The sequence below is a fragment of the Bos grunniens genome, chromosome 2, assembly GCF_055505025.1.
Source record: "Bos grunniens cultivar Pamir isolate PY7600 chromosome 2, Bosgru_T2T1.0, whole genome shotgun sequence".
Lineage (NCBI taxonomy): Eukaryota > Metazoa > Chordata > Mammalia > Artiodactyla > Bovidae > Bos > Bos grunniens.
In genome coordinates this window covers 5,847,441-5,861,104 of record NC_141166.1, presented here as the reverse complement: position 1 = coordinate 5,861,104, position 13,664 = coordinate 5,847,441, and the positions used below count along the sequence as shown (strand labels likewise).

At 62.2% G+C, this 13,664-nt stretch overlaps 1 protein-coding gene across 22 annotated transcripts in view; it reads left to right on the top strand.

Moving 5' to 3' along the window:
* The window catches only part of RAP1GAP (RAP1 GTPase activating protein), a 70,003-nt gene extending 59,078 nt beyond the window's left edge, over positions 1–10,925 (top strand). For 7 of the 22 annotated variants that reach the window (XR_015137199.1, XM_086327353.1, XM_086327336.1 and 4 more), the window contains 8 exons: positions 832–963; positions 3,847–3,956; positions 5,042–5,155; positions 7,275–7,398; positions 8,633–8,735; positions 9,119–9,222; positions 9,502–9,543; positions 9,936–10,925. Coding sequence is in view for 16 of the 22 variants with exons in the window: in XM_086327353.1 (XP_086183479.1) it covers positions 832–963; positions 3,847–3,956; positions 5,042–5,155; positions 7,275–7,398; positions 8,633–8,735; positions 9,119–9,222; positions 9,502–9,510 (696 nt within the window). In the remaining 6 variants the exon portion in view is untranslated. Of the gene's footprint in view, positions 1–831; positions 964–2,802; positions 2,881–3,846; positions 4,184–5,041; positions 5,156–7,274; positions 7,399–8,632; positions 8,736–9,087; positions 9,223–9,501; positions 9,544–9,935 lie in introns of all 22 variants that reach the window. The other 15 variants (XM_086327317.1, XM_086327274.1, XM_086327333.1 and 12 more) reach the window with 6 other exon arrangements.
* Positions 10,926–13,664: the final 2,739 nt, after the last annotated feature.

The following is a 13,664-nucleotide window of genomic DNA, read 5'->3' as shown; positions in this document are numbered from 1 at the left end:
GCCAGGCTGGCAGGGCCTCACCTTTACCCCAGGGCAGGCTACAGAGCTGGAGATGTGGGTTTGCATAAGAGGATTAGCCCAAGCCGCCCAAGTTCTGCCCTGGGCTGAGGCGAACAGACCGCCTTTGAGAAAGAGGCTTGAGGAGAACCCTACCTTTGCGAGGAGCAGACAGCAAGTGGGTGGGGTGGACGTGGGCCTGGGCTGTCTTCTCTGAGGGAGGGATCCAGGCGCCCAGCATCTGGTGGGCACTGGATTAAGTCACAGCCTTTCTCAGACAGCAGAGCCCACGGCCTAGGCTTTGGGTTTGGCATCTGGGTCCCAGACCCACCTCTGCTTTGGTTTCATCACGTGGAGAATGGGCCTGGTAGCAGTGCCTGCCTCCAGGGGCAGATTGAGTGAGAGGATAGGTAGAGAACCCCGGCCCGACTTGAGCTTTCTGGGCAGGTTGTCTGAAAAAGGCAAGGAGGGGAGGGAGGGTGGAAAGAAAAGCAAGCAGGAAGCAGGCTCCAGGAGACCCTTAAAAGGAGGAAACTGGCGTTTCTGGGGCGTTCTCTGCACACGCTTTGGGTCACAACTCTGCATCTCCTGTGGTCCTTACAACCGCACGACAGGTCGTGAGGCTCCAAGGCTCAGCGGTGGAGTGGTTTGCCTGAGGTCACCCAGCTAGTGGCAGAGCCGGGACCTACACAGCCCTCTGCACGGGTGGAGCTGACTCCCGTGTGGACTTTGCGGGAAGGGACTCACCGGGGTCACCTAGGGTGGCATCGGTGGGTGGCTCCCGGGTTTCCCTGAGGGAGGGGGCCTTAAGAACTCCCTGCCCCACCTTCGCAGCGGGTCATCCGGAGCCGCAGCCAGTCCATGGATGCCATGGGGCTGAGCAACAAGAAGCCCCACACCGTGTCCACCAGCCACAGCGGGAGCTTCACGCCCAACAACCCCGACCTGGCCAAGGCAGCTGGAATAGTGAGTGCCCGCCTCCGCCCGCCCCTGCCCCCCAACCCTGCTGTCCCAGGGCCCACCCCAGACTCTAGGCTAGGTCTCGCTACTGCTGTCCAGGGGGTCAGGCTCCCGGGCTGTGACCCTGAGACCCTGCAGCCCCCTCTCCAGCCCCTTGATGCTCCCCGCCCTCCTCCGGGCCCTTTATTCAGCCCGGACTTCCTGCAGTGTGTCAGCCCTCTATCACGCTCCTTAGGGAACACCTCCTGTCTTGTCGTACGCTGGGAGTGGGGCTGCTGTGTGGACACCTCTGACCAAGCCTTGAGTTTCTGGGAACACCTACTGTGTGTTGGGCTATGGGCGCACACTGTGTCAGGACCCGGGTCTCTACGTGAGCATCTGCTGTGTGTCTGGCTCTGAGATGCTGCTGGGCACCACTGTGTGTCCGGACCTGGGCTGCAGTGCGCTGTGGATGGGGGCACAGTTGCTGTGTGGACGTGCACCTTGTGGGCGTCTCCTGGGGGCCCGGCCCTGCGTGTCCGCGAGCCCCTGTTGTGTGTCAGACCCTGGGCTCCTGTGTGGACCTGCCTCTGTGAATGTCTGCCGTGTGCCCAGGCCCTGAGCTGCTGTATGAGAACCTACTGTGTATCGGGAAATGGCCTGCTGTGATAAGCCCTGGATATCGGTGAATGCCCATTACGCATTGGGGAAGCGAGCTGTGTGAGCGCCCACTGTGTGCTCACAGAGCCCTTGTGGTTGTGGCTGCCTACTGTGTGTCAGGAACTGGGCTTCTGTGTGAACCTCTCCTGAGTGATCACCTCCTGTCTGCCGGGCTCTGTGGGACTCTGCCACTAACACACAGAGAGTGTGCTGGGCACAGGATGAAAAAGGCCTTCGGCGGCAGGCCTGTCCGCTTTCCACTGCCCAGCGGCCAACCCCGAGCTCTGCACCTGCTGCTTTGCTGTCCCTTCCCCATCCGTCTTTCCTTCTATCACCCATCCATCCATCCTTCCATCCATCCATCCATCCATCCATCCATCCATCCTCCCATCCATTATTTATTGACTGTCAGCTGCATGCCAAGCAAGCCCTGTGCTCAGTGCTGTGAGGCTGTGTCCTGTGACAGGAGGGACCCCCCCGCCCCCACCCCGGCCCTGGGGTCTGGCCTGGCCAGGGGAGCAAGGCGAGTCGTCTGTTTCCCAGCCGTCACCAAGCCCACTGGCACAGGAGCCGCAGCCCGCCCTCCTCCAAGCCCGATGCCCCAGCCACTCTCTTCCTCCCCCCAGTGGGGCCCTGCCTCCCGCGGGTGGCTGCAGAGGGGGCCCCGGGGACAGGGCCAGGCCAGCAGCGCCCGCCACGGCAGTAACCAGACCCATTTCTGTTTTGTTTTTGCACACTTCCCCCTCTCTTCTCGTGGCCTCCTTTTCCTTGCCTTTCTCTCCTCTCCCCTTCTCCCGCCACCCCCAACTTGCTTGTACTTGTGCATTCTCTCCTCTTGCACCTTCTTTACACCCTCTCCTCTGCTTCGCACCGTCTCCTCCCTTGCTTTTCCCTTTGTGCCTCCCCTCTCGGTCTCTTCTTGTCCGTCTCACCGCCGGGGCCGTCTCTGTCTGTCTGTCTGTCTGTTTCACCCTGTGCCCCTTCTTGTATGACTGTCAATCTCTCGCCTCTCTTCTCTGTGTCTCCTTCCACCTCTTCTCTGCTTCTTTCCCCGGCCTTGTCTGTCTTAACCCCCTGCCCAATTCTCCTCTGTCCTCGTCTGTCTGTCCCTCCTCTCCCTGTCTCACTTCTCTGTCTCCCTGTCCTGCCATCCCTGTCTCTCTGACTCTCTGTCTCTCTCTGCCCCCGCCCTCTGCCGCTTGCCAGTCATTGCTTATTCCCGGGAAAAGTGCCAGTAGATTCGGACGCCGAGGCAGTGCCATAGGCATAGGAACCGTGGAAGAGGTTGTCGTCCGCGGGGCCACCGGCTCTGGAGGCTGTCTGCACGCGCTGTTCTCTGCTCGCTCTCAGGACGGAGGCCATATTGGGGACGTTGCCCCCCGACCCCCAACCCCCCAACCCCGGGGACAGGCCCGAGGGCCAGGCGGGATGGAGTGCCAGCAGCTCTGACGGCACTCAGCAACCAGCTTTGGGGCCTGGTACCTCTGCCAGAGCCAGGCCCCCTCCACCCCCACCAGGGGCTCTGGCCCTGCCCTGGCCCCCGGGACTCAGGCCCAGACCCCGCCGGGATCTGGTACCTGAAGACCCCACACCCAGCTGCACGTCCCCCAATATCGCCAGGCCTGCATGGAGCACCTTGCCCTCCTCTGCCCCCCTTCCTGGTCCCGACTGTGAACTGACCTGGGGGCTCCTGCCCCTCCGTCCCTCCCTGGGGACCCCCATCCTGCCTGCCTGCCCCAGAGAAGCCGGCGGGGATGGGGGGCCTGCTTCTGGTGCCTGGGATGACCCACAGTAGTGTGTGTGGAAACTTAAGTAGGGATCTTTCACCTGCTGAGCTAGAGCCTCCCCCGGCAGGGCTGGAGTGGGGCAGTGCCTGGGTGGCTGCGCCTGCTTTCTCCCCGCTGCCCTCCATTGTAGGTCCTGTAACGCCCGGGGGGCTGCTGCTCTGAGGACCTGGCCTCCCTCCCCACCCCAGCCCAGAGCGGCTGTCCAGCCCCCCGCTCAGGCCTCTGTCCCCTTTTCCTAAGATCCCGGGTCCAGACCTGCTGTGTGACCTCAGGGGGCCCCTTTGCCGTCTCTGGGCCTGTTTTCCTTTATCTGTAAACTAGGTTGGCTCTCTTGGGCAATGGACAGTCCTCTGCTTCGGGGCCTGGGCAGCAGGGCCCCAGGGTGGCCTGTGGGGTGGGGTGGGGGGGGGGTCCCTGGAGCTCCAGGAGCAGGTGAGCACTGAGTTGGGGCCTCTCCCCACAGTCGCTGATTGTCCCTGGCAAGAGCCCCACGAGGAAGAAGTCGGGTCCGTTTGGCTCTCGCCGCAGCAGCGCTATCGGCATCGAGAACATCCAGGAGGTGCAGGAGAAGAGGTGGGCGGGGCAGCGGGGCGGGATGGCTCCTGCGTCCCCTCTGGCTCCTCCTCCCACCCCGCACCCCTGCGCCGATCCCCATTCAGCGGCCAAGGAAAGCAGACAACAGGGAGCCCCAGCCTTCTCCCCTCCTGTCCGCGCTCTCGAGGATCTGCTGTGCGCCAGCTCGTCATCTCACGCAAGCCGCCGCCACCCAGTCCCAGCTCTGCTGGTCCCGGGAGCCATAGGTCAGGGGAGGGCCTGGCCCGGGTCGCGCAGCTGGGGAGGGGCAGAGCTGGGGTCTGCGGAGCTCTGTACATCAGTGTAGGCGGGGTGTGGGCCGCGCCCGCCGCATGAGAAGCACGGAGCCCTCGGGGAAGCAGAGGGTTGTGAATCCGGTCTTCATCAGGCTGCGGCTGTGTGATCTCGGGAAAGTCACTGAACCTCTCTGAGCCTCATTGTCCTAATCTGAAAAAGAAAAAAAAAAACCAGGGATAAGGACACAACCAGCGGCACGGGGCTGGCCGTGGGGGTGCGCGCCGTGCGTGCGAAGCCGGGCGCCAGGTGCGCTGAGGTCTCCAGGAGTGAGCTGGCCCTCCCTTCACAGGCAGGAGAGCCCAGAATCCCATGAATCCAGGGTTCGCGTCTTGGCTTTGCCACGTCCTGGCTGCGCGTCCCTGGGCAGGTCTCTTCTCATCTCTGGACTCCAGTCTCCTTACCCGTTATGGGGGACACTTACACCCCCATCCGTGGGGGATGTCCTATCTCTTTCTTTCTTTTCTTTTTGGCCTCTCTGCGCGGCTTGTGGGATCTTAGTTCTGAGGTCAGGGATTGAACCTGAGTCCGTGGCACTGAAAGTGCCAAGGCCTAAACTCTGGCCCACAGGGGAATTCCCAAGGACGTTCTACGAAGGTGCTCCCACAGTTCCTGCTCCCCCCTGGTCAGCCCAGGGGCTGCAGGGACCGCTCTGGGGCTGGCCCCTGAGGATGCAGGGTGTGGGTACGAGGCAGGAGCGCCCGGGACCTCCTCTCCCCACCTGGGGCTCCTTCTACCCTTCAGGCCAGGCCTGGTGCTGAATCCCCCCGCCGCCCCTGTGTGCCCCGCAGGGAGAGCCCCCCGGCCGGCCAGAAGACCCCAGACAGCGGGCACGTCTCCCAGGAGCCCAAGTCGGAGAACTCATCCACTCAGAGCTCCCCAGAGATGCCCACGACCAAAAACAGGTTGGGGCTCGGGGCATGCTGAGCCGGGGGGCTTGGGTGTGGCGGGCCCATTCTTTCTCCCCCTCGTCTGGGCCCAGGGCTGCCCGGGAACGTGGACATGGCCACCCCCAGGGCAGCAGGGGGGCCCGGGCACTCTCCTGGGTCCTCCTCTGACACACACCCGCTGAGTGCCTTGTGCATGCCACACTCTGCAAGACTGCAGTCAGCTGGACATACGGCCCCTGCCTCGAAGAGCTGACAGTCCAGGGTAACACAATATAGTAAGCTACTTCAGGTAGCTACGACAGAAGGAAAATAAAGCAGAGGTTGCAATGAAGAATGGCTGGGGTTAGCTGGGGGCTCAGGGAAGACGTCTCCCGAGGGGTGAGGTTGGAATTGAGAGCTGAGTGAGGAGTTGGCCCTGTTAGGATGGACTGATGATGGCAGGGTAGAGGGAGGAGGGTTCCAGGTAGGAAGCACAGCACGTGCAAAGGCCCTGAGGCGTGCTTGAAGGCTTGGCAGAAGGGTGGTGTCGTTGGAGCTGAGTGAGTGAGGCTGGGCCTGCATGGTCGTTGACGGTGGGAGGAAGCTGAAGAGTTGGGCCGGGGCTGGGTCATGGCTTTGAAGGCTATGTGAGAACTTTGAATATTTTTTAAATTTTTATTTATTTTTGGCCGTGCTGGGTCTTCACTGCTGCGCGGGCTTTTCTCTAGTTGTGGAGAGCGGGGGCTACTCTCCAGCTGTGAGGCGCAGGCTTCTCGTTGTCGTGGAGCCTGGGCCATCCGGACTTCCGTACTTAGGGCGCGCAGGCTCAGTGTTCCATCGGGGCTTCAGTACTTCCGGCACGCAGGCTCAGTGTTTAGGGTGCTCGGGCTCAGTGGTTGCGGCTCGTGGTGCTCGGGCTTAGTTTCCCGACAGCACGTGGGATCTTCCCGGATCAGGGATCAAACCTGTATCTTCTCTGCATCAGCAGGCAGATTCTTTCCCACGGAGCCCCCAGGGAAGCCTGAGAACTTTGGATTTTATCCTAAGTGTAGCAAGGAGGCTTTGGAGGATTTTATTTAAGAGGAGTGATGCTTTCACAAGCTGACCCTGGTCACCTTGTGAGAGTAGGTCCAGGGTGGGAGCAGAGAGGCCAGCCCGGAGGCCGCCCTCCCTTCGCTGCTTGTCAGCTGAGCCCAGGAGGTGAGAGGGCCGGGGGGAGGACCCGTCCTGGGCTGAAGAGTCAGGCAGGTGAACAGGGAACCAGGAAAAGGCGACAGGGGCAGGAAGAGACTGAGCCGAGCAGATAGGGTCGTTCCCCGCCCACCCCCACAAGGAGGAATCAGGGAGGGCCTCCTTGAGGAGGTGTCTCCCCCCGACTGGTGTTTGAAAAGTGAATTTACTTTTTAGGACTTGAGGGAAGGCGTGAGACTGCAGGCAGCAGACACAGATTGGCCCACAGTGGATTTTCCTCCAGAAAGAGGGGAGGAAGGAACAAGTGGGTAGATATTTCTTTCTGAGCAGAGGCTAGAAGGCAGGAAATCCTGTGCAGTGTTACATGAGCTCCTCCAGCTACATTGGTAACATTGGAATAATCAATGTGATATGGTGGTGATTGTGGTGAGAAAAGCCCTTGGACGTGGAATGAAACTGGGAGAGAGTTAAGGAGGAGACTGTGGAGGTGGAAGGCCTGGGTCCCACCTGCTCTCCCACCTCAGGCTGGGTGCCCACCCTCTCTGTGTCTGGGTGTCTGCTCATTTGTGACATGGGTCTGACAATGATAGCGATGAGATAACTGGGGTCAACACACTTAGATCAGTGCCTGGCACAGAGTCAGTCTGCACTCGCTGACGGTGCCGATGGTGTAACTATTAACCAATGGTGTATAGATAAATAGTTCCGATTGATCATACAGCCAAGAGAGTTGGGCTTCATCGGGGGCAGTAGGGAGGAGCAGGACTGGGGCCCGACAGGATCTCTGTGTTAGGAAGGACGGTGGTTTCGGGGAGGCTCAGGGGCCCCGGGAGCTATAAGATACCACGGAGGAGCTTGGCTGGCTGCAGGCTGGGCCTGCCTGGGCGGGGAGGGCAGGGACCGGGGGTCTCAGCTCAGGAGGTGCCCAGCGTGGATGCTGGCTGACGGGACGTGTCCATGGCAGAGCGGAGACAGTGGCCCAGAGAGCAGAAGTGCTGAAGGACTTCTCCCGCTCCTCGTCCAGCGCCAGCAGCTTCGCCAGCGTCGTGGAGGAAGCAGAGGGTGTGGATGCGGACGACACAGGCCTGGTGAGAGGCCCAGGAAGGAGAGGTGCCCCACGGCAGTGTGAAAGGGGTGCTCTTTGATCCCTGGAGATGATGCTCCGGGGTAAAGCGTGAGCCCGGCTGTGGCTGAGTTGTGATCAGGAGACCCAGCCCAGAGGAGTAGTGCAGACTGACCTTTCCTTACTCTGAAGCCTCCCATGGCTCCCCAGTTCCCCACACAGCCCAGTCTGTGAGGTCTAGCCCCTCCCTCCCAAGCCCCTTCTCTTACCCCTTTGGCCAGTCTGCCTTCCTCCTTCAGCCAGTCCCCAAACCAGTCAGGCTTACTACTCTACCCCTGGGCCTTTGCACATGCCGTCTCCGCTGTCTGGAACACTGCCTGCTCCCTCCTTCCCCCTTTGTCTGACTGGCTCTATTCCTCCTTCTCAGTTCAGCCTCACAGCACCTCCTCCAGAAAGCCTGACTTTCCAGTCCCAGGGTAGGTTAGGAGGCCCTTGTACACTCTCACTGGAGAAGGCAATGGCACCCCACTCCAGTACTCTTGCCTGGAAAATCCCATGGACAGAGGAGCCTGGTGGGCTGCAGTCCATGGGGTCGCTAAGAGTCGGACACGACTGAGCGACTTCCCTTTCACTTTCATGCACTGGAGAAGGAAATGGCAACCTACTCCAGTGTTTCTTGCCTGGAGAATCCCAGAGACGGGGAAGCTGGTGGGCTGCTGTCTACGGGGTCGCACAGAGTCAGACACGACTGAAGCGACTTAGCAGCAGCAGCACACTCTCACGGACCCTGGGCTCTGTCCTTGGCACGCTCCGTCACGCTTCGTTCGACAACCCTTCAGTTCCCTGCCAGGCTCCGTGTCAGATGCTGAGCGTGCAGACCGCCAAGCCCCCACCCCGTGGAGCCTGGGATCTGGAACTGTGCTGGTCTCTTCCCAGCCTGTCTCTCCTCTTAACTTGGAGCTCTTGGAGGGCCAGGACCCTACTCGAATTCTCTCGGTGGCGTGGCTTATGAGAATCTCAGTGTTTGAATGCACGGATGAGTGGAAGTGTGTGTGTGTGTCTGTGTCCGCTTCTGTTCCCACTCTGCCCTCCTGGGGTCCCCTGGGGCAGACATGGCTGGGCCCTCACCCTCTTTGCAGAGGGGCCACGGTCGGGCGGGGGGTTGTGGATCAGAGGAGGGGGTGAGGAGGGGAGGGGGGAGCCAGCCAGTGCCGTGGGCAAGGACTTAACCTCCCTCCTTCTCTCTCTCCCGTCCTCAGGAGAGTGTTTCCTCCTCGGGCACGCCCCACAAGCGGGACTCCTTCATCTACAGCACGTGGCTGGAAGACAGCATCAGTACCACGAGCGGAGGCAGCTCCCCAGGTACCAGCAGGGCCAGCCCCACCACGGGCACGCCCACCCCTGTGATGGGCGGCGGCCAGGGCTGGGCACGGAGGGCCAAGACCCGTTTTCAGGCCCCAGGTGGTGGGTGTGTAATGGGCCTGCCACTGACGTGGGCTCTGTGGGCTGGTCCTTATCCCGCCTATTATGGTAGTTGGTGGCTTGGAGGACTGATGGCTTCTAGAAGGGCCTTGAAAGTTGATGGGGCTTTAAAGGGGGTAAAGATGGGAGTTGAGGGTGGGAGTCCTCGAGGGAGGGGCTTGCTGGGGTTGGGGGACACTGCTGCCGACCGCCCATCCATGCCCCCGTCTCCCTGGTGCCTCCCCGCGGCCAGTGAGGTGGCTCCCTCCTGCCTCCCTCCCCAGGCCCCTCTCGGTCACCCCATCCAGACGCCGGCAAGTTGGGGGACCCTGCATGTCCCGAGATCAAGATCCAGCTGGAAGCATCTGAACAGCACACGCCCCAGCTGGTATGCACAGCTGCCAGGGGCCTGGGTAGGGCTGGGACGGATGGCCTGGACGCTGGCCCTGTGGGGGGCACCGTTGCCCCGGGAAGGGGGATTGGCTGTTGGGGAGAGGCCTCAGGCAGCCAGGGGTCCCCAGGGATGGCGCTGGACCAAGACATGGGCTCCCCGCCCCAAGCCTGGAGGGGTTGGGCTTGTCCAGCCTGGGCGCACCCGCTGACTTCTGCTCGCCCGTGTCTCCCACCCCCTGTCCTGGCGCCTGTATTGCCGCTGTTCTGACCGCAGGGCTGTTAGCCACGCTGTCACTCTGAAGGTGACCTCGAGCAGGTCAGTCCCAGCCCTTAGCTCCTGTTTGGTCGGGAGGAGGGAAAGGGCAGGGGAAGGCAGGGCTGGGCCGGCTTCTCTCCTTCTCCATCACCTCTGCGGGGTGAGAGTTACGTGTCTAGGTTTGAATCTTCTGCCACTCAGTTTGCTAGGTGACCCTGGGCCTCAGTTTCGTTATCTGTACAGTGGGGCCAATAAATTCTGCCTCACCTCTGGCCATGAGTTACTGGGAGAATTTGATGAGAGCCTGAAACGGATTTGGGAATTGTTGGGAGGGAGGGGTCTTGGGGGTTCCCCGTGGGGTAGAAAGACCCAGAGCCTGCCGTCCCAAGGGCGTGACCCGTCCACATCCGGCTCCCCGTCTCATGGCGCATCTGTCTCCCTTTACCCTGCAGACGAGGGTGCAGAAGCACGAGGCGAGGCTGCTCCGGCAGATCCGGGTGGACGGGCCCTCTGCCCAGAGGCCAGCACCAGCCTGGGGGCCGCCCCTCGCCTGCCCAGCCCTCCTCCTGGCCCACGTCTGGGCTGTCTCTGCAGGGCAGAGCCAGCCAGCCCTGGGAGCGGGGAAGCTGCTGGCACCGTCCCCACCCCCTGGGCTGGGGGGCTGGCTGGGGCAGGGAGAGGTCAGTTGGAACGGGACTCCAGGCCTGGCTCATCCATCACCCCTGGGTGCCCCTCTGGATTCGAGAGAATGAGCTGGAAAGGAGAATTGAGGCATCTCAGTGCACACAGAGCCTGCCATGGAGGCACTGGGTAGGAGGAGCCCTGGGCTGGGGTCCTGAGTCCTAGCTTGTGGTTCGGGATCCGCTCTGCGACTCTAGGCCTATCATGCTCCCTCTCTGAGTGCCTCTGCCCTAAATGGATGAGGTCATTTCAGAGGTCGCTGAAGAGTGGGATTCCGCGCACCTGCCCCAGAGTGGAGGATCCTGGGGGCCTCCCGTCACCCTCTCCCGCTTCTTGGGGTTCCTGGGGCCCCAGGTCGGCTGAGGGGCAGGGGGCTGGCTGTGGGCCACGGCACCTCCTAGACCTGCCAAGGCCCTGCCCACCGCCCCTACGTGACAGATGAGTGACCCCCTTGTGGGCGTCGGGGGACCTACCTGTCTCTTCCGCCATCCCCCGGCTCGACCCCCAGCATCTCCTGCTCCTGGCACTCCAGGCCGAGGGGTCTCAGCTGGCTCACCTTTGCACCACCCCCACCCCGCACGGAGCGGGCAGGCAGGCATAGCTGCTGTGAGTCCACATCCTCGTGTGTGTCTGTCCACACTTTTTAGGCACCACGCCAAGGGGCAGCCTTCCGGCCCCAACACCCATTTCGGAAGCCCCCGTGGCCGCGTGTGTGTGTCGGTAACAGTTGTACAAAATAAATTCTATTTATCGCTATTGTACCCCGAGCTGGACCTGGCTTCATGTGACCCTCTCCCCCCGCCTCAGATCAAGCCCAGACAGATCTTAGTGGTGCTGTGGTCAAGACCAAGAGCCTGTTCACACCCCCACCCCACCCCAACCTCCCCACCCCGCCATCCCCACCCCACCATCCCCACCCAATCAGAGCTCCTGGGCCTGCAGACACCTCCAAGTCCAAGTGATGAGCTCTTTGACCACCAGCTTTCCTCCCACCGCTCTGCCCTTTTCCCACCTTGTTCCCTCTCCCCAGCAGGGAGAACATGGCTTGAAGTCAGTTCAGTTCAGCTCAGTCGCTCAGTCGTGTCCGCCTCTTTGCGACCCCATGGACGGCAGCACGCCAGGCCTCCCTGTCCATCACCAGCTCCCGGAGCTTGCTCAAACTCATGCCCGCCAATTGGAGTCCTGCCTCTAGCTGGTGGTGCTGAGAAACTTAAAAGGTTCTCTGAGCCTGTTTCCACTTCTGTAACATGGGAGTGGTAGTCCTTCTCCCAGGGGTCCGTCCTGAGGATGCCTTGATGGGTGCACGTTGAACACCCATGACAGCGTCGGGCAGCCTGTGGGTGAATTTCTCGTGCGTTCCCTGTGTGGCCACCAGGGGGCGCCAAGGGATCGCTTACCTGCACTGATGGGGGCGGGCAGCCGGCGCTGAACCTGTCCGGCTGCGGGAAGGAGCTCACCCGGTGATAAGCGGGGATGAGGGCCTGGGGGAGGGTGGGGGTGCGGGAGATGTGGGAGGAGCCCCGGGGTGCAGCCTGGCTGAAGGGGGAATGGGGAAGACACCGTGGTTCCTGAGCACCCCCGGAAAGGCTTAGCATAGTGTCCTTGGGGAGGAAGCCACAGGTGCAACGGGAGGAGGCCAGAGAGAGCTGCTTGCAGCTGAGAAGGGGAGGGGATGGTGATGGTGGAGGGGCAGGGAGAGGGCAGGGATCAGGCCAGAGGCCGCATGGCCTTGGATGCCGGACCCAGGGACTAAGGCCTTATGCCAGGGTCAGTGGGGAAGCCATGCAGGATGGGACACCGGGAGCAGGGCCTGGCTGGCGGGGGCCAGCGGGCAGCGTCGGTCCAGGAGCCCTTTGCCAAGGTGCCGAGGACACGGAGTGTGCCCAGGACAGTGGGCAGGTCTGGAAGGTGCTGGGAGACTTGAGCGTCTGGAGGAAGGGGCTGAGGGAGGAGCTGGGAGGTGCTCAGGGGTCCGGCCCGAGTGTTGGTGAAGGGGGTATGGGGGGGTTCTCTGAGATAGGCGCGTCGGAAGAAGGGCAGGTTGGGGGACTTGGGGCTTGGAGGTGGGTCCCTGGGGGGCTCACGATGCCTTGGCCTCACACCCTCCCCACCACCAGCCCCCATGTCCTCCCCGGGACGATGCTGGAGGCACCCTAGGGCCTTCCTGACGGGGCCCTGCTGTGACCCTCGGATGTCTGGGGTCCCCCCAGGGCTGGTGACTCACTCCCCAGCCCCGTCCACCCGGGTTTGGCCCTGGCCGCCCTAGACTCAACGGGTCCCGGCTAACCACCCCCAACTCCCCTCCTCTGCCTAACCCCTTTTCTCTAACCTGCGCCCCCCACCCTGGCCCCCAGGCCCTGCCTCCTTCCATTCCAACAAGGGCCAGTAGCCACAGTCCAGCCCCAATATCAAGAGCATAGCTTTGAGTTTATTTACCTCCTATAAGCTCGGTAAGTTTGGGCACATGGACCTCAGGGTCCTCATCTGTTCACTGGGAGTGCTAATAGCCCCGCCTTTAGTACCCGGGTGGGAGGATTCAATGAGGTGATGCCTCACAAAGTTCTTGGTGCAGCCCTAGCAGGAGGTGGGCTCAAAAAAATAGTGTGTGCGTTGTGTGGGGGTTGCACTTAGCCACGAATGAGGACATCTCCACAACCCACGTCGCAGGCCATGGGGCCAGCTCTCTGCATGGGCGATGAGGTGGCTGGCCCAGGACCGGTGTCAGCAATGTACGATGATCAATTGCATCCCTGAGCCCCAGCCTCCAGGGCTTCCCTGGGCTTGATGATCCTTTCAGAAAAGAACTGGGTGTGTCCGTTGGGTCCCTTTACTGGGTGCCCACCCCCGCTCTGGCCCGCTGCCAACCTGGCCCAGAAGCTGGGGCCCAGCTGGGCGAGCAGCACCCACTTTGGCCCCCTCGGCCTGCCCGGTTGTGCCCGCGCCCCCGTCAGTGGAAGGGACCGGCTTCTGGGCTGGGTTTCAGCTGGGGCCCCCACCCCACCCCACCCTTCCAGACTCCAGGGTGGGGCTGGGGGAGGCCAAGGACCAAACCAGCCTCTGTGATCAAAGCATCCAGTCCTGTTTCTCTTGTGCTCGCGCCAGCTCTGTGCTCGCCCTGGGTTCAGAGGTGGGCAGGGCGAGCCGGGACACGGACCCGAGACTGGAATTAGGGCCTGGGTGGGGGGTGCCAGGCCCCGGGAAGCCCTGGACTCGGCTTAGAAATGACTCTGGTGCTGCAAACGCCTGGCAGAGGTTGCTCCAGACACAGGAGGTGAGAGGCCCCTGCAGAGGGACTTGGGTGCCCGGCTGAACCGACAGCCTCATCTCCCCTGCCTCAGAATGGGGACCTGTCTCCCCAGGCATCAGTCTCCCCACCTGTAAAATGGGGGCAGAGCCCTACCTGTCGCTGTCAAGAGGCTCTCGCAGCCTCTAAGGGACCTGGCCTGGACCCCGTGCCCAATAGGAGGGGTCCTCCCCCCATCTCCCAGCCGCTGGGGTGT